A 20,872-nucleotide genomic window follows, 5' to 3' on the forward strand; every position below is an offset into this window, starting at 1 on the left:
AAAAAATTGGAGGCTGGAGGGATGAGGGAGGAAGGGGGGAGAGAGTACTGAAGAGACAACTGGAATTTGGGGAGGGCTCATCTAGGGGATGAGCTAGAAAACTAGGGCAATAGAAACTCCCAGAAATCAAAGTGGGTAACCCCAGCCAAGACTCCTAGCAATGGATGATATAGAGACTGAACCAGCCATCTCCTGTACACAGGCAAGACTTGTAGACATTTTAAATCCCAATCTGAGGTATCTATACCACCTTTATCATCCAGTTCCCGGATAAAAGACATACAACATTTATTATTTATAATAAGCTTTAAAAAGCACAAAAGCTGGGAAGACATCTACCCTCTATGCTACTAGAATCTACTTTCCTTTTGATAACCCCAAGTTTTTACTTATTATGTTTCAAAGACTTCCAGTAGAGGGGTTAGGACACCAACCCAGCTACAAAACCTTTGATCTACCATTTGTCCTGCCTCTAAGATGTGTTGAGGTAAAGGCGATGCAGAAATTGTAGGAGTGGCAGTGGCCAACCAATTTAAGATCCATGCCGAGAGAGAGAGAGAGAGAGAGAGAGAGAGAGAGAGAGAGAGAGAGAGAGAGAGATCATCCCTCTCTGACTCTGCCTAAAGTTCCAGAAACCCAGGATAGAACCAAATAAGACTGGTCAAAAAGAAAAAAGTTGATGAAATGATTTCTAATGATAATCTACTTTACTCATCGATTGATGCCTAGCTCACCCTCTGTCATCAGAAGGGCGTCACCCAGCAACTGATGGAAACAGATGAAGAGGCCCACAGCCAAACATTAGGCAGGGTTTGGGGACTCCTGTAGAAGAGGCTGAGAAAGGATTGTAGGAGCCAGAGCAGTCAAAAATACTACAAGAAAACCCAGAGAATCAACTAACTCATAGGGGTTCATAGGGACTAAACTGATAACCAGGGAGCCTGCAAGTGACTGACCTAGGTAGTTTAGTCTTTTTGAAGGACTTCGAATAGTGGGAGCAGGTATTGTCTCTGACTCTTTTGCTGGCTTTTGGGACTCTTTTCTTCATACTGGGCTCTCATCCAGCCTCAATACAAGGGTAGGTGTCTTACTGCAATATTTTTTATGCATGTTTGGTTGATATCCATAGGAAACCTGCCCTTTTCTTAACAGAAAGGAGCATAAGTTAATTGGGGGGCATGGAAGAGGTGGGGGGAGACTGAGAGGAGAGGAGGGAGAGGAAACTGTGGTCAAGATGTAAAATTAATAATAACCACTTTTAAAAAGAATTAATAAAAATTTCCATTGACCCTTGTTGTTCTCAGAGGGGCCCTTCCCTCCCTCTCTGAGGAGGCCCACTTGAGATCATCAATTGTCGGGTGTAAGTAATACAGATTGTATTTAAGATGCGCATCCACACTGAACCCAACATATAATAACGATGTCTATACACACACACACACACACACACACACACACACACACACACACACGACAGCATGGTTTGTCAGGGCCAAAGTATAAAATCAGCCCTGGGCATGCATCAGTGAATAGATAAGGAAATGTGATATAGACACACATTCGAGTACTATTCAGCCATTGAAAAAATGAAATTTTGTCATTTTCAGGAATATGTAAGAAACTAGAGATCATTGTATTTAAGAAATAAGCCAGGCTCAGAAAGAAAAAAAATCACAGCTTTCTCTTATATATTGAATGTAGACATTTTATAATAGCATTAAAGTAGAAGGGGGAACTATTTGGCAAGGGGGAGACCAGAAGAAGAAGAAGGAAGGAGAAGAAAGATCAACAGTAATCATGATCCAAGTACATTGCTCACATGTTTGGAAATGTCGGAGTGAACCCATATTTTGCACAAATAATATATACAAATGAAAGTATGAGTAGCAACACAAAATGCCCTTTTGAGGTTTGCCAGATTCATTTAAAAATAAAATGTCAAGGTTTCAATATTTTTGAAAGAAATATTGTTGGTATGCATCATAATGGACTTTTCAGACACTGGACCAAAGAGGACAGATGCACTGCTTGCCCATCTGAGTGTCCTTACATGGGTGCAATCAATGGGAATTCTAAGACAAGGTGTTAGCCTCAGCAGCTTGGAGTTTCTGTTTCTTTGTTTGACTTTATAATGGTATAAATTTCATACAAGTAAGGTGTCAAATGAGCTATGATATTATATAAAGGATGGCATGAAGCAGAAATTTAAAGGTTCTTTGGAAAGTTGATTGGATGGTGTTTTGCTGGGGCAAACACATGAAGGAATGTTTAGCTGAAGTGGACACAGGTGAAAAACTAAGGCAAACTTATGAAGGAACTTTTAGCTGAAGCAGACACAGGAGAAGGGATGTTCTGCTAAAGCAAGAACATGAAAGGGCATCTGATGATGGATTCTTTGCTAACAACATGCACGCATTGGTCCAGCTTACATTAGATAGTTGAACTGCACTTGTTAGGGCTCCATAGAAAGAAACACACCAAAAAAAAAAAAAAAAAAAAAAAAAAAAAAAAAAAAAAAAAAAAAAAAAACCTTCAGGTAGTGTGCTGCAGTTTCTTGCCACTTCTTTGGATTCAGGCTGATTGGCAGAGTGATGTTAGCTGAGACAGACACACATACTGAGGCAAGACTGGCGGAGGACACATGATGTTTGGAGGGTATAATAATATCTACAGGCAGATATTTATTTTATTGATGACTCATCTAAGGGTATAGGAAGGATTCATGATCCAGATATTCATCAATCTATTAATATTTTCTTTTCCTCAGCCCAACAGGTGAAGCTGCCTATTACAGTTAATTCATAAGCCTTTAAATATTGTTTCAGATTCTGCTTATGTTGTAGAGTTTTCTCAGCATTAAACTCATAGTTATGCACAGTCTAACCTCCCTGGTTTTATTGCATAAGGAGATAAGCAAGCTAGTGCATTAATCTGCCCTAGTTTTACTTCTGCAGAAAAAAATTGGGAAGGGATATGCATCTGTCATTGCAGATGGGTCTGCTGAAACATGAATTCCTCTCTGGCTCCTCTGGCCCTAGGCCATTAAGGACAACAGCGGAGGGCAAGACGACAATGGAAGTCAGCAGGAAGACAGCAAACCTCCAGCTAATGGGCAGAAGGAGAACTGCGCCATCAGAGGTCAAGCCTGCCCACCTGGAGCCAAGTTAAGGCCATGCGCACCAAGGAAGAACTTATTCTATGAAACACACAGAGCCCCAAGTCACCTGAGACTGTTTTTCTGGCAGTGATATCTGCTTTGACCTGTGCATCTGCAGTGAGTACATTAACCAGTGTTCTGTATTGTGTGACTCATCCCCTTTGCTTCAACTTGTAGATCGAAAAAATACAGCTCCTGTTATCTTTCCTAACGACTCTGTGCTTATGACTGGATCTGGGAACCACAATAAACTCATTCATTTCATATGGGGAAGTGACTGCATTTAATTTTTCCTTGGGATTTAAATCACTTCCTATTTGCATAGGACACGGTAACATTTGTATTCTAATTAAAGGCAAATATGAGCTTGTGTTTTTTAAGACATCAGAGCTAGTAATTATATGCGTCTTTTTTCAAGCTATTCCTTAGATTTTTTTTTCTGATCCAAATACTGATGTAACCAATAGTATTAGCCAGTTTGGATCCCTGTTCTTCGTGACAGAGTATATAAACAATGCTTTAACTGTTCTCATGTTATTTATTCATTATGTTTATAATTCTAATGCTTTAGAATACCCACGCATCAAATGACAGATTTATCTACAACATCTCAAACCAAAACCACTCTGGACATCCTGTGTTTTAAAATAAAGAAGGAAGAGATGTCAGAATATGGTCCAAGAATGGAGTCATATGAGGAGAATCCCGAGTGTTTCTGAGAAAACCCCAAGAAAATAACACATGAGTCTTATGTCCTCAGTTTCTTCAAAACATGGAATTGTTCTTGGAATGTGTTTTTGTGTTTCTCTCAGGTACAGTGGATAGGAGTGAGGTTCGCTTCAGATTGTTCATCATAACTGGTTATTGTTGTTTGTTTATATGTCTCTATGGAAAAATGTTTTTGCTACATTCAGCTTATCCTTGTAATTGTCCACTTTACTCACATGACACTTCTTAACTCTCAGAACATAAATTGTTGGATGCTCTGAATAAAGTTGGCTATTGTATCAGACTTTAGCCTGATTCATTTATCGGACCCATTCTCCAAGGTGCTGTCACCTCTAGAGTGGTGAGACCTATGGAGAATTTTCTTCAGGTGACTGTGTGCCCCAATTTGAAGACTAGTGGTTGAGGCAAGTCTAATGCATGGCCCATCGGGCACATGCATCCTAGGAGAGCTAGGAATGAATGCAGCTACACACAAAATCATAGCTAGACTTAACTGTTCGGAGTTTCTGTGGTTCTCTTTTTGAAATTTGAGTGTGTGGCTCTGGAGCACGACCTTTGTAAATAACAACATCATACTGCACTGGGAGAATATTGGATTACTCTCTAGGTATTGCTACTGTTAGGGGATGCACGCCAGTCAGCTTTCTCAGAGCACCTTTGACCTCCTTGTTTCTCAGGCTGTAGATGATGGGGTTCAACATGGGGGTCACAACACAGAAGAGCACAGACACCAATATGTCCATGTCCAGGGAGTAGCCTTCCCTGGGTCTGTCATAGTTGAAGTTGGCTGTTCCATAAAAGACCACCACCACAGTGAGGTGTGAGGCACAGGTCGAGAAGGCTTTTCTCCTGCCCTGGGCAGAGGGGATCCTCAGGATGGCAGAGATAATGAATATATAGGAGCCTGCAGTGAACAGGCAGGGGCTCAGGCCAATGGTGGCACTGGCCACATGGAGGACAGATTCATTGACAGAGGTGTCTGAGCAGGAGAGCTTCAGAAGCAATGGGATGTCACAGAGAAAGTGGCTGATCTGGTTGGGGCCACACAGAGTGAGTGTGGCTGTCAGTGCTGTGTGAGTCACAGAATTCACCAAGCCACAGAGCCAGGACCCAATCACCAAGCAGACACAGACCCTTGTGCTCATGAGAACTGGATACCGAAGAGGGTGGCAAATGGCCACATAGCGGTCATAAGCCATGGCGGCCAACAAAACACATTCAGTTCCAGCACATGTCACAAAGAAGAAGATCTGGGAGAGGCAGCCCTTGTAGGAGATGGTCTTCTTCTCCCTGAAGAAGTTCACTAGTGTGACTGGAATGGTGGTGGATGTGTAGCAGATGTCCAGGAAACTCAAGCTGCTGAGGAAATAGTACATTGGAGTGTGGAGAGCAAGGCTGACCCTGGTGGCCACCATCATGAGTGTGTTCCCCAGGAGAGTTGTCAGGTAAATGGCCAGGAAGACCAGGAAGAAGATGCCCCGCAGGCTGGAGTGGTTGGAAAATCCCAAGAAGATGAATTCTGTGACACTTGTATAATTGATCATTCCAAATGCAGTCATTGCTACAAACAGAGAATAAAGAACTGAGAGTAAATACTACAGAAGACACTGTCAAACATGGTTCTGAATTACCAGAGCTGTTGGGAGCCGACTTCTAGAAGAAATCAGCTATCATCTTTGCAGCCATCTCAGGCCATATACCCTGTCAAGAGACTTGTTTTCAACAGCTGAGCACACTCTGATAAACATCTTGTTTTTTTTTTCACATATCTTGTTTTGCTGTTTAGTGCCCCCAGCTGCAAGGCACACATGGTATCCGCAGCTGCAAGGCAAAGTGCCTTCAGCTGTGTTCTGCTCGTCCGCAGATGCAAGGCAAGTGGTAGAGCATATAAATACCCAGGATTTCTTTTCAATAAAGGAGACTAGAGACTTGATCACATACCCTGTCTTGTCTCCATTCTTTGAGTCTCTTGGCCCTCCATCCCCACTCTCTCTCTTGCTAGATCCTGTTGTCTGATGCCCTCGCACCAGAGCACTTAGCCCCAAAGCATGGGGCAGTGCTGTCCTCAACATAGTGGCACCCAACATGGGGCACAGTCTGGAACATCTTGGCGCTAAACGTGAAGTAGTGTGGTCCTCAACACAGAGCCATGTCCAGTAACATCAGATATACAGTAGTTTGGGCTATTGAGTGAGATTTCTCAGGGTTTTTCATGGCTGCTGATTGGTAAGGATGAATGGGCAAAATGTACAATAAATTGCTATCCTCCTGCCTTTCCCTGGGTCTGCCATATCTCATTCCTAACCCAGAAGACTGCTGTTAGATTCTCCTTCACATGCATCTTATTTATTTTAAGCAACACATTCTCACTATGAAAAATGAAGAATAACATTGAGAAGCAGATCCATTCATGTAACCCTGATGCCTTTCAATGTATTTCTTTATCATCTTTCTTCCTCTATATTCATCTTTTAATCTTAATATGTGTTAAAATACCAGGAGCACAAATTCCCAAGGCTGTGCTGTACTTTATAACACAAAAAGAATTTCATCTTCCTATTGGCTAAATGCTCAGATGACTCCCTTCCTCCTGTTATGAACCTTGGGAGGAGAAGGAGCTCACTGCTTCTCCAGAATGGAATTTTAAGTCATCCTTTTAAATTAGTTGATGTTGTTTTTCAGTAGGAACCTTGATCTTTTCAGCATTTGTAAGAAATTTTAACCAATTAAATCACTAATGCTCTCTGAGGTCTCTTGTGCTTCTCTAGGAGTCATTGTTGGAATTTCAGTTTTTGCTGATATTCTGTCAGCCTTGGAGGTGAGAGACAGTAGGCAATAGGAACTGTGGATTTCTGGTCTTGATGCAGTTTGAGATCCCACACCAGTTGCTTGTTGAGAGTGGGGGAGGTACCGGCTCCATCCCTCTGTCTGTTCACTGTGTTGTGATAGGAATGGTATCTGTCACATCATTGTTGGGAAAAGGAATGTGAGCTCATGTTAATAATCTGTGGCCTTGACATTACACTTGCTCAGTATTCTTTACTGAGTTGGAAAGCCCATCTTATGCTGATTTTAAAACAGTTTTTGTGCTTGGGTGTTTTGGTGCAGGGGAATGCATCAGACTGAGTCAACTCCTGAGATCCTCATGCAGCCACTTTTACTAACATTTTTTTTTTTTAATCATGAGTGCATATTGAATGTTTAAAAAATATTATCTTGATATACTGGGGTGGTTTTGGTTTCTTTGTAGTACATTCATATTATATGGATTAAACTTTTGAATACTGGACCAACCTTGCAGTCCTAGGCTTGAGCTCAGTGATGTTTTATAGCATCCTTCCGATGGGTTTCTAGAGTCAATTTGCTGATGATTTGGTGAAATACTTATAGTCATGAGAAACGATACAGGTATATGTTTTTTTTTTCTTGTAATGTATTTGCTTGATTTTGTTATGAGGAAAATCTGCCCATATAGAAATGTCTTGGGGAGTTTCTTTTGATTTTTCTAGCAGAGATTATATACATTTACTATTTTTCATTGTATGCCTGTTTAAATTCACCAGTTGAGTCTAATTCAAGTTCTCAGACATTCACAGCACCACACAGGCTATCTATTCTTCCCAGGAGAGCCTGTGCATGTTACCTATGTTGAAGGCTGATGAGCAGTGTGGACTGTGGCCCATGGTTGTATGTTTAATGCAATGTCAGTACCTACCTCTCATTCGTTCCTCATGTTTACAGCTTGTGTCTTAATACCTTTAAATAATTTGGATAAATTGTTAATTAATATTGTTAGTATTTGAAAATAATTAGTTTATCTTTGATGATTATTTTTTGCTGTTTAAGTTTTTGTTGTTGCTTCTCTAAGGGCTGTCATTGCTTTGTTGTGTCTTAACTTGTCTTTGTCTAAGGCTTTCTGATTTTAGATACAGGTTTATCTTGGTCTTTTTCAGTGCTGAGAATCAAACCCAGAGTCTTGCACATGCTAGGCAAGTGCTGTACCACTGGGCTATGTCACTAGCCCTTAAAAAATTTAAAGACAAGTTCTTACTGTGTAACCTCAACTTACTATGTAGCCCAAGCTGTCCTTGGACCGTCCATCTTCCTGCCTCAGCCTCCTGAATTCTAGGCTTACAAGTTCACAATTACATCATGTTTGGCTAGATATAAGCTTTCTAACACCAACATTAAAGATATAAATTTAAAACCCAGTTTTTTTTGACATATTAGATTATTTTGATTCAGTCCAAAATATTTAAAAGTTTTCTTTGACATGGTTTTCTTTGCCTCACAAATGATTTTTAAGTGTATTGTTTACTGTCTAAGTATGATGACCAAAAAACGACTTGGCTATTTCTAGAAGTTGGAAGTGGTGGTATTTGGATAAGAGAATGAAGATATTTTCTAGATTGAGGAAAATATTCTTTATCTTAATGTTTGTGGTTTATATATGTAAGAACTTATCAATGTATGCCTTTAGAATTTCAGTAAATAATAAGTATAATCTAAATGTTATGTTCAAAAAAACAAAAACCAGGAGACAATTTTTTAGTGAAGTTTTCCTTCTCAAGATTGGTTGGCCCCAGGCTGAGTTGTTGTTGTTGTTGTTTTATGTTATTAACACTTTCCTTTTCTTTTTTGTCATTATTTTTTCTCTTCTACTATAATTCAATACGTATCGTATTTTATAACAACAGCTACTTTTTTCCTGACAATGTGCCTATTTGGGGGATTGAATGTGATTGATGAGCAGGCAAATGGAACCTGGGTAACAAATGCAAAACCATGTTCATATATGTTTGTTTGTTTACATGTATGTGAATGTGTACATGTGTACAAGAATGTTGTGTGTATTTCATTGAGCGAGTCATATTTAAGAACACTGGTCCATAGCTAAGGGGAGGTAAGTGGGCCTCCGAAGCAATATTAATGATGAAAATCTCAAGCAAAACAGTGTGGATCTACCTATCTAAGTCCAAGACATTTCAAAGGATGTCTGTCGGCTTGACAGCTACAGAAGTGAGGACCCTGAGGTCTCTGAGACACCAGTGAACTTCTATGAGAGCTTTATTGCCTCTAGATCCTGGGTTTTGGAAGCTCCTGCCATACTGAGCTGCGTACATAGAGAGTCCTGCTAGTTTTCCAGGAGCTGGTGAGACAATCAACCTGGTTGCCATTTATATTTTATATATACTTTATATTTATATATATTAATATATTTATATTAACTTTATATTAACCCTTAACAGCTTTTTACATTATGCTTAAGCAGAACCTCATTGTTGTCCACCCAAGAACAGGTGGCGGGCAATCAGTCTCTGGGGATAGACCCAAACTATGTGAAACTGTCAGGCCTGCCTTTCTGGACATAGTCAAAAAGTCCATATAAGGACTTGAAAAGTATTGTCCCTCTTGCATGGGCAGCTGAGCAATGTCTTCCTGGGAGCCAAGCTTTGGTGTACAACAGGCAGGAATATAAAGTATCAACCACAGGGGACTGGGGACAACGCTTTAGATGAGGGCAGATTGAAAGCAGGGACACCTGAGGGAAATATCTTGAGTTTTAGAAAACCATCAGCTTTCAGAACATGAAAACAAACAATGCTGCAAGTCTAGAAAACGCATAAACATCCATTCATTAAATCTTGCATGAAATTGTGAAACCCAATGACCAGAGTCCCTCATAGTTCTAGAGCTTCGGATATAAACTGCTTTATTTAGTTTAAGAGAATCTTCTGAATGCTAAAACCAGAACAAAATGAAATGGTCTGTAACTAAAAGTATACCATTTGAGAGCTTGGGGAGGCAAAACAAAACAAAACAAAAAACAAAACAAAACAAAAAAAAACAAAACACAAAACCAAACCAAACCAAACCAAACCAAACCAAACCAAACCAAAAAACTACCAAACAAACTTGAAAGCACTTTCGAGTCCATGAGGAAGGCACACTCTCTCATGAGGAAGTCTCGGATCATTCATTAAAACGGGCATGGCAAGAGATGTAGTAGGTTTAGGGGGATATGGTAGATTAATTAGATTTGAGTGATGCTAAATGCTAGTCAGTATGGGATATTCACAAAAATGACTTCCAGACAGGCTAGGATTGCAGATGTAAATCCCAGATTGTGTCAAAGGTAACTGCCACAGCTGCGGATGAGACCAGGGAGAGCAGATGCGACAATTGGAGAGGAAGGCCAAGGTGGGAGCTGAGATCTTAACATTTGTAACGAAGGTACTGAGCCTGGATGTGCCTGGGAAGGACTAAAAATGCCATGTTATCTAGGTTAGCTATGGGCATTGCATCCTCTAAGTAATCTAACCAACGAGCGTTTCCTTGTTAGCTTTGACTTACAGCCAGTCAACTCCGACCCTGCCCTGGGACTCGCATGCCCTCTCATTCTCCTGCCACATGTGTGTTTGCTTCTGTTTTCTCTGTCTACTGCACAGATAAACTCCAAGTCATTCCAAAATCAGTGTCAGGTATTCGTTTCATTTATGAAAACAAAGAGTTTGTAAGAAAAATACAGACACCACACCTTCCGTCGTTATAGGATTGCCCGGAATTCACTGTATTCACGGCAAAGGTGTATCACACCTTCTCCCTCCGGGTCTTACTAAGAGGTTGTCACATGAGCTGTGGAAATCTAAACTGGGAACGTGAAAATAAGCATTCAGGGTTCAAAAAATATATAATTCTTCCTTTGGTTTGGTTTGAGGTAAAGTCTCACTGCAGCCGCGGCTGGCCCAGGCTTAAGAGTCCTTTCCCATCAGCCCCTGGGGGTTAGAATACAGTTTCTGGAGTTGCATATTCTATCTACTAGAAGGTAATGGGAAACTGCTAATCAATTCCAGTCCATTCCTGAGGACTAGCTTCATGGGGCACTATTGATCTGTATCTCTGTGTAGTTTTTTTCCCTTTGATTTGATTAGCTAATCTAACTTCTCCTGGGCCGGGCATGAAGTGAAGTTGATGACATCCAGCCTTCTTCCTTATCCCTGACGGTGGTTCTGTTGCCATAGGGCAACTAGACTGGACCATCACCATCGACAAACATCACCTCTCCCACAGAACACTCAGAAGATCACACTCAGTCCCTGGAATTTCCCTGATCAATAGCATTGATGATGAGGCATCTATGTGTGATAGTGACCATACTTTTCACAGTCACAGGGTATATATTGTAGAAAAGTGAATCTGAGAATGAGTTTTCTTAAGGGGATTCGGTATATGTAACTGCCTGGCTTCTTGAAAAAAAAAAAAACAAAAGTTTGGTATACTAGTTTTAAAAAATGTAAATTTTTCTTTAAAAACCAAAATTGAATTTAGTATAACCATGCAATCAAAACTCAGTATGCTATTTGAAAAGCTATGCCTTGTGTTCCTGAATTTACTCAGGATTTTTTAAACTGGGTGAGAATAGGGAACACATTAAATAAGAATACTGTGATAAGCTTCTGCATGAGCCATGTTTATGACTTGTACACATGTTGACTTGACTTGGCTTATATAAGACCCTGTAAATAAAGAGAACCCGTGGTACAGACAGGGATTACTTCATAGCAATCATGACTTATGACAATATTTTGCTATGGATAATGGTATATTTGTAAACTTTCACTGTTTTCAAAGCCCAAGAATTCTTATTTTTTGGTTCTAGAAATTCAGTGCTCATGATTAATAGGCCAACACAGCTTTCATTAAACATCCCAAATCGCAGGGCCTTAAGGAGCTTAAAGTATTTAAATTTCAATAGAAAGTTGGTGCAGAAGTTAAGCATAATGTTCAAACCTAAAACTAAACAAACTGTGAAAAATAAATAACCCTGGAGGTCTTACAAAGAGATTTTTTTCCACAATAAATGAAATTTTCTGTTGACTAACCTTAAGGGGTTCATTTCCCCAAAGGAAACAAAGTGGGCATGAACAAAATGAGAAATTAGCAACCGTGAAACCCTTACAGCACATTAGGGGAACATCTATTCATAGTTGATTCCAATATCTCAAAGCAATGATTAAAAATTTCAAATCTAATTCTCATGTATCCCAGTAAATTACTGACCTACTTAAAACACATGCCCGCACCCACACCACACATGCACATCAATTTATCCAACAGAAAATCTAAATGATTTTAAGTGCTTATAGCAAAGCTGTTGTATTCTATGGAGGTTAAGAGCTATTTTTTTTGCAGCACATCCATGAAACAGTGATCTCCAAAGGCTCTTTAAGGACAGCCTTAGATGACCATTAGACTATTTTGACAGGGAGTTGAGAATGCTGGGGGACATTTCTGCTCAGCAGTTTCTCAGGCAAATATTATACAGACCTGAAGAGGTAACGGCTGGTGTGGACATGAATGGGGCAGTCTGGCTTCTTTGGTCTATAAGGGGTCTACTCCCACCCAAGAGCAACAGTCCCAGTGGAGAGTGTCTGGTGGCATTGAGTCAGTTCCCAATTGAAAGCAGCAACTCTGCTTCTTGCTTTCCCAAACAACAATCATCTCAGGGAGAAATGACTGAGGATAAAATAATGTAACAGTAACTCCAGATAGATGACATTTCTAATGAGAAGAATGTGGGATGAAACCGAACATTCAAGAGCTTGGGGTTGTATGTGTGGCTGCTTTTGTCACCCGTGGCCTAAGCATCTCTGTGTTTCAGCAGAAGATGAACACCCCTCACTGAACAAAATGAACCCAACACTCTTTCTGTAGACCTTTTGTCTCAGTTTGCTTTGTTTGGGCTTTTTGCTTTGTTTTTGTTTAATTGGTTATATATATATATATATATATATATATATATATATATATATATATGAAAAAGAACACAGAGTTAGGTGAGAAAGGAAGTTCTCCCTAAAGGAAGTTAGGGAGCAAGGAGGATCTGGGAAGAATTTGGGGCAGAAGAACATGATCAAAATATATTAAAAAAAACTTCCATTAAAAAAACTTTATTTGGTGAATAAATATATCTCTAATCCCATTTGTACAAAGCCAACTATATTTGCTTAAACAAATATCTCTACAGGATCCTGTGGAAATATTTCCCTCTGCTTTCGCCATAGAAATTATTTCTTTTTGGTCTGCTTTTCAAAAGCAGAGGATAAACACTTAGCATTGCACGTTATTTACCACAAACAAATTTCCCCCTTACATTATTTCACTTAAAGAATGCAAATATCCCTTAGGTTTTGTACTAGATAATCTCTGAAGTAAATCTCACTCTGGTTTTATAAGCACCATTGCAGAAATTGATCCATATAAGAAGGATATACATAACTACCATCAAAATTGTAATGAAAATACATATAATAGCCTATATAATGCTTTCTTAAGGGGTAACTATATCCAGACACCTGAAGTATTTTTCAATAATGACAGTAAATAAATAAACACACTTACTCTCGACTCTTACCAAAGCCTTAGATTTCTGTCTTTGGTTTGGTGCTTGCTACTTTTCAAACCAGTACTTGCCTTGAAAATATATTCTTTGCTAAAAGCTGACAGTTGACCTCCAAGCATGAAGGAGAGTCTTCATTCTGGAAGCTTCTCAGAGCACACACATCACCTAACACAAGAGCTGGAATTCCCCTTTGCTTTCTCCACAATTCACTTTCCCAGAATGGCCATTTATAAAGGCCCATGGGCCGACCTTTGGGGAATGTCCCTTCTAATCTGCCTCCAAGCAGCTGTTCTGGGACTCCTTGCTATGCAAGCAGAGCTCAAGGGCAATGGCCTAAATAGAAATTGGAGAAATGAAGAGCAATTAATTCTCTCCTGGATTCATTAAGGTCTTGGCAGTCATCTTTCCTCAGTATGGAGTGAGGAGCTCAGCTTCCTATCTCTTTGGGGACATCAGTAAAGGAAGTTCACTACCAGAGTTTTGCTCTGAGGTGGTGGGCTGCTAAAACCATGAGGCTGGCTTCCTTTTACATAGAGAGAGGGTAGGATGTCCATGCAAACGTGTGCTTACTTAGGCAGGCATCTGCAGCCACAGGGCTGCACTATTCCTGCTGATTCAGAGCTGTACCATTCAGAGTTGGGATTGGTCACCTGGACACAATGTCACTTTTCTTCTCTGCCATTACCCACTGTACTGTTATCCACCCTGATATATGATCTCTCTGTTTCTCGTGACCTGCTGATGGTGTTACTTGCTGTGGAGTTTTAAGAAGAGAAAAGCAGAGCCAATAAGGAGCTGGTTGAAGCACACATGGAGAAAATGCCTGTAAGATTTTAAACCTTGCAAGTATTTTACTGAACAAAAATCAAAATAAGAACATTAAGCCATGCCAAAAGTTAAGTCTCGAAAGCTCATTAACCTCATTAGGAACATGGTTTTCATGTGTGTGGTGGCTTAGCCATAAAGAATGTGTACTGGTTCTCCAGAAGACCTAACTTAAGTTTCCAGCATCATATTGGGCAGTTTATAGATACTTGCAACACACACACACACACACACACACACACATACACACATTTTTGCAAGATTTTTTTAATAATAAAATTTATAAAATAAAGAACAAAACAAAAAGACTACTTTAGAGTCATTGGCCATTTGAGCCTGATCTTCCAGAGATATAACCCCAGACTAATATGGATGAAAACCTCATTCTAAGTGATTAGAAGTTGGACCCATAAAGCACACATGATTCCACTGATATGAAATACCCACATTAGGACTATCAGTATATCCAGAATGTAGACATATGAGTTTCATATGATATACAATAAAGACTTCATGAGATATCATAGAAATACAAATCAATATTACATTTGCTATAATATTTTATACATACTAGTAATGGCTATAAAAATTGGGGAAATAAGAGAATTATAATACAGGGTTTTGGTGAGAAAGTGATGCAAATATTCTAAAAGGATTGGAAAACATAGAAACACATGATAATACAACTGTGAACTGTTGAATACAGGTGTTATTGTCCCAATGGGCTAAGACAGCTGTCAGGAAACACTGTATAAAATGGCCATTGTTAGAACTACAGCTGAATGTTTCTGATTATCTCAAATTAAGAAAATTTCCAGAGTGTGAAACATTTTCTAGAATTTGGAGAAGAGAGAGTAGCTTAGGAGCATTCAAATCAGCCAAAAATTTTAAATAAAAATAAGACCCAGCTACTTGTTCTTGCAAAGAACCTATATAAACTGGTTGCCAAAGACACACCCAGATTGAAAGTGAAATGATGGAAAGAAATATTTCAAATCAATAGGATCTGAAAGTAAGTTGGGGTAGTATAGTATATATCATTGTCTTGTACTTCTGGGAGTCTGAGATAGACCATAAGGCAGGTGGCTACAGGCAGATGCCAGTGATGTGGGAAGGCTCAGAAGTACAATAGTAAACAGGAGACAGAAAGCAGGCAAGTCTAGAAGAAAATCTAAGTACCCCAACATCAGGCTGTAAACAACATGGTAGGGAGGCGAGAAACTTCTAGCAGAGAAGACTTTCCCAGAAGAAAAAAAGAAAAGCTTTGGTGAGTTCTACAGACACACACTCTGGCACTGTTTCTAAAAAACATACTTCAAGGTAAGAGGTCAAGCTGGGAGAGATGATTGAGGGAGGAAAAGTCCCTGGTGTCCAGAAAAATGGATTTCACCCTTGAGACCTAAGTGGAAGAAAGAGAAAATAGACTCCTGAAAATAGTCCTCTGACTTCTACACATGCACTGTAGCATGTGTATGCCCCCAACCAGCCAGCTAAGCAACCAGCCAAGTAACCAACCAACCAACCAACCAACCAACCAACCAACCAACCAGCCAATCAACCAATCAACCAGCCAACCAGCCAACCAGCCAGCCAGCCAGCCAGCCAGCCAAGCAACCAGCCAAGCAACCAGCCAAGCAACCAAGCAACCAAGCAACCAACCAGCCAACCAGCCAGCCAGCCAGCCAGCCAGCCAAGCAACCAGCCAACCAGCCAGCCAAGCAACCAGCTAGCCAAGCAACCAAGCAACCAACCAACAAATACATAAATGAAAAAACACATAAGAACATGCATGCAGTCTCTAAATGGGATATGGTAGGAACAAAGAACAGAGTCCTCAAATCAGCCAAAAATTTACAATTAAAAAATGAGACCAAACTGTTTGCTCTTGCAAGAAACCTACATGGACTGATTGGCAAAGACACCCAGATTGAAAGTGAAAGTAATATTTCAAACCAGCAGGATCTGAAAGTAAGTTGGGGTAGTATATGTGTCTTACAAACCAGACAGCAAACCAAAACTAGACAGAAGAGATAACAGGTAAGGGAAAAAAAACAATAAGATACTACATTGTGTATACATATACATATACTGAATACTGAAAAAGAAAAAAATAATCATAACATTCATTTGGAAATACACAGAAGCCTGATTAACCAAACCAATTCTGAGCCAAAAGAGCAATGGTGTGTCAGGGACATCTCTGTCTATACACTAAAGGCCTGGAATCAGCCATAGGCCTGAAGACAGCAGCAGGCCTAACATGCATGCCTGCTAGCACAAAGTCTTGGTCTCTGTGGAAAAACACTAGAACAGATGGCTAGAAGCTATTGTAAACAAACAGCTTTGATAGATAGTTGCCAGGCTCTAGTCATAGACCTTGTAGATAGGCGACCTTTGGTAGATAGTACTGACTTAGATTAGGACAAGTGAATCATAGGTGGAGTCATAGTGGCCTGTCCCCTGAGCCTTCACCCAGCTGACACATTGTTCTGGAAGATATCTGTACTCCCCCTGAACACCTATGCTCCTGCGTCATCCCCTTCCCCACATCCTGCCTTTTTGTGTATATAACCCCTGTGTTGAAAAAGTAAAAATTGTGATCTGATCAGCCTATAGACAGGTCGCCATTCTTTGTGTCTTTGCCTGCTAGCCCCACTCTCTTTCAGGTGATCTCCCCGGACCCCTATTTAATGTCCTGCTGGCCAGGACAATGGTGGAGATGTCATAATATATAAATTCAAGTTATACTACAATGCTATCATCTTAGTCAGTGTTCTTGTGCTGTGAAGAGACACCAAGGCCACAGTGATGCTTATAAAAGAAAGCATTTAATTGGGACTGGCTTATAATCTGGGAGGTTTAGTCCATTATCATCATGAGAAGAAGCATGCTAACATGCAGGCAGACATGGTTTAGGAGAGGTAGCTAAGAGTTCTACATCCAGATCAGCAGGAAGAAAGAGCCACTGGCCCTGGCTTGTGGTTTTGAAAACCTCAAAGCCACCTCCAGTGACACACTCCAACAAGGCAATACCTCCTAATCTTTTCAAGTAATGCCACTCCCTGGTGACTAAGCTTCAAATTTCTAAACTTATGGGAGCCATTCTCATTCAAACCACCACATTTCATTCCCTGGCACCCATAGGCTTGCAGCCAAATCATTATACATTTAGTCCAACTTCAAAAGTTCCTATATCTATCACAGTCCCAACAGAACTTAAAAGTTCAAAGTTCACAGATTCTTCTGAGACTCACGGCAATCTGTTAACTTTAACCCCTGTAAAATCAAATCAGACCACTTACTTCCAACATACGATGGTACATAATATACATCATTGCAAAGGGGAGGAAATGGAGCATAGTGAGGAAATGCTAGACCAAAGTAAGACCAGAAACCAACAGGGCAAATTTTAAAACCTTCATCTTCACATCTGATGTCAAAGTGTTCTTCCAATCTTGAATTCCTTCCAGCTTTACTGACTGCAACACACTTTTCTCTCTTGGGCTGTTTCCACACCCTGTTGGCTGGTATCCCATGTCTCTAGCATCTCCAACCCTTGGTATTGCCCATAATTTCAGGCTTCTTCATAGCTTCATGAAATAGCCTCTCTGGGACTCCATGCAGAGACATCCCTGACACATCTGGCTTCAGTGGCTTTTCTTAGCCACAAAGGAAATTTCCACAACTCCTTTTCTGTATCCTTGTCTCTAAAGCCAGAATCACTCTGAAGCTGCCAAGTTCTGCTTGCTGGGGCTGGAATCAACCTCCTAGTTCAATCACATCTGCATTAGTTTTCTGATTTCAATGGTCTCCTTCCTGCTTAAGATCTTCTTTAATACTTTTTCACAAATTGGAAGCTCAGCTGCCCTGAGGTCACCACTCCCTTTATTCCACTTAGCCCCAGGCTTTTCTTTAAGACTTTTATCTCCTTGAGCACTAGATTTGGCTCCATTAGTCTTCCTGGTGTTCCCTTTCTCCTCAAACCATACATTTTTAATTTTTTCTTGCTCAATTTGCTCTTTTTAAAATTATAGATCTGCATGAGAATGGCACAATAATAACCACATGACACAATCAATAATACTAGGCTGTCTTGAAATCTCCTCTGCCAACACCATTAATCTAAAACTCTTCTATTGAGCCTCAAGTAGAATTTTTTGGACAAGGGCAAAGAGAAGACACACTCTTCACTAATATATCACAATTTTTTTTCTAGGTCATTTACTAATATTCTTCTCTGAAACCTCTTGAGCCAGACCCCAATATTCTATGTCATCCTCAACACCCCTGTTTTCCATGCTCCTACTAGGATGATCCATTAAGTTCCACTTAGAGCACCCAACTATTTTTCCAGTCCAAAGTCCCAATGTTTTCCACATCCCTTCAAACAAAAGTATGGTCATGTCTTTCATACCCCAGTCCCTGGTACTAACTTCTGTCTTAGTCAGTGTTCTATTGCTATGAAAAGATATTATGGCCATAGCAACTGTTACAAAAGAAAGCATTTAATTGGGGCTTGCTTACAGTTTCAGAGGTTCAGTCAATTATCATCATGGTGGAAAGCAGAGCAGCATGCAGGCAGACATGATGCTGGGGAGGTAGCTAAGAGTTCTATATCCAGATTAGCAGCAAGAGAGAGCCACTAAGCCTGGTTTGGGCTTTTGAAACCTCAAGTCACACCTCCAGTGACACACTTCCACCAACAAGGCCACACCACTAATCCTTTTAAGTAATGTCACTAGCTGGTGACTAAGCTTCTAATCTCTGAGCCTATAGGGGCCATCCTCATTCAAACCACTATATGGCTATAGTAAAAAAACAAGCTGGTACTGCCCCAAACAGCCTCACATAATAGACTAGACCACCAGAAATAAGCCCACACAGCTTTGGCTATTTGATTTTCTACAAAGGTGTCATAAAGACACTGTTGGGTACTCACATATTGAGGTCTGAGAGTAGATCTCTATCTTCCACTCATTGTGAAAAAAAAAAAAGCTCAAAATAAATCAAATACCTCAAAATAAACCTAAAAGTTTGAACTTGTTCAAGGAAAAGATAGAAAAAGGAAACCTAAAGATAAAGATGGGAAGAATGCTTGTGGCCTGAGCACTGAGCAGATCCAGGGTGGCAGCTCTGCACCCAATTTCACCAAACCCAGAGGAAGCAGGGCTTGCAGGAGCACTAACCCAGGTAGTATCTTAGGTAAGGAGACAGCAACAACCCTCACCCCCCAAACAGGGACCCAGGAATTCACTCCTGGCCCAGAGCACTGGTTCCTTTCAGTTTGTGCCCAAGCACTGAGCAGATCTTGGGCCTCAGCTCTAACCCCAGTAGTAACACCCACCCACATAGTTCTGATACAACCAAGATAATAGGAAAGACAGGCTCCAGTCAGAGACAGGGCAGGTAGCACTAAGGAGATCCAGATGGTGAAAGGCAAGCACAAGAACATAAGCATCAGCAGCCCAGGGTACTTGGCATCATCAGAACCTCGTTGTCACACACTAGAAAGTCCTGAATTCCCCATATCACTAGCAAACCAAGATTTAGATTTAAAATCACTTCTAATGTTGATGATAGAGGACTTTAAGAAGGACATAAATAAAACTTGCAAATAATTTGAGGAGAACACAGGTAAACAGGTAGGAGCTCTTAAAGAGGAAACACAAAAATTCCTTAAAGAATTACAAGAGAACACAACCAAACAGGTAAAAGAATTGAACAAAACCATCCAGGACATAAAAATGGAAGTAGAAACAATCAAGAAATCACAAAGGGAGACTACCCTGGAAATAGAAAACCTAGGAAAGAAATCAGGAGTCATAGACACAAGCATCACCAACAGAATACAAGAGACAGAAGAAAGAATCTCAAGTGCAGAAGATACCATGGAAAATATTGACACAACTGTCAAAGAAAATGCAAAGTGCAAAAAGTTCTTAACCCAAAACATCCAGGAAATCCAGGACACAATGAAAAGACCAAACCTAAAGATAATAGGTATAGAAGAGAGTGAAGATTCCCAACTTAAAGGGCTAATAAATATCTTCAACAAAATTATAGAAGAAAACTTCCCTAACCTAAAGAACGAGATGCCCATAAACATACAAGAAGCTTACAGAATGCCAAATAGACTAGACCAGAAAAGAAATACCTCCCGTCACATAATAATCAAAACACCAAATGCACAAAACAAAGAAAGAATTTTAAATGCAGTAAGGGAAAAAGGCCAAGTAACATATAAAGGCAGACCTATCAGAATTACACCAGACTTTTCACCAGATACTATAAAAGTGAGAAGATCCTGGACAGATGTCATACAGACCCTAAGAGAACACAAATGCCAGCCCAGGCTACTATACCCAGCAAAACTCTCAATTACCATAGATGAAGAAACCAAGATATTCCATGACAAAACCAAATTGACACAGTATCTTTTTACAAACCCAGCACTACAAAGGATAATAGCAGGAAAGCTCCAATACAAGGAGGGAAATTATACCCTACAAAGAGCAAGAAAGTAATCCTCTTCCAACAAATCCAAAAGAAGATAGCCACACAAACAATGCCACCACTAATAACAAAAATAACAGGAAACAACAATCTCCTCTCCTTAATATCTCTTAACATCAATGGACTCAATTCCCCAATAAAAAGACATAGGCTAATGGACTGGATATGCAAACAGGACCTAACATTCTTCTGCATACAGGAAACCCACCTCAGTGACAAAGACAGACACTACCTTAGAGTAAAAG

General features: G+C 40.1%; 1 protein-coding gene across 1 annotated transcript; it reads right to left on the bottom strand.

The window, feature by feature from the left end:
• Positions 1 to 2,987: 2,987 nt before the first annotated feature.
• Positions 2,988 to 5,883, bottom strand: LOC117707900 (olfactory receptor 5V1-like). Its single transcript, XM_076932988.1, has one exon. The coding sequence runs from the start codon at positions 5,443 to 5,445 to the stop codon at positions 4,483 to 4,485; it is 963 nt and encodes a 320-aa protein (XP_076789103.1). The 5' UTR covers positions 5,446 to 5,883; the 3' UTR covers positions 2,988 to 4,482.
• Between the last annotated feature and the right edge of the window lie 14,989 nt (positions 5,884 to 20,872).

Source organism: Arvicanthis niloticus, chromosome 4, assembly GCF_011762505.2.
Source record: "Arvicanthis niloticus isolate mArvNil1 chromosome 4, mArvNil1.pat.X, whole genome shotgun sequence".
NCBI lineage: Eukaryota > Metazoa > Chordata > Mammalia > Rodentia > Muridae > Arvicanthis > Arvicanthis niloticus.

What these genes read in the sequence shown, in the direction of transcription:
- LOC117707900 (XM_076932988.1), bottom strand. Translation starts at nt 5,445, where the DNA reads ATGACTGCATTTGGAATGATCAATTATACAAGTGTCACAGAATTCATC.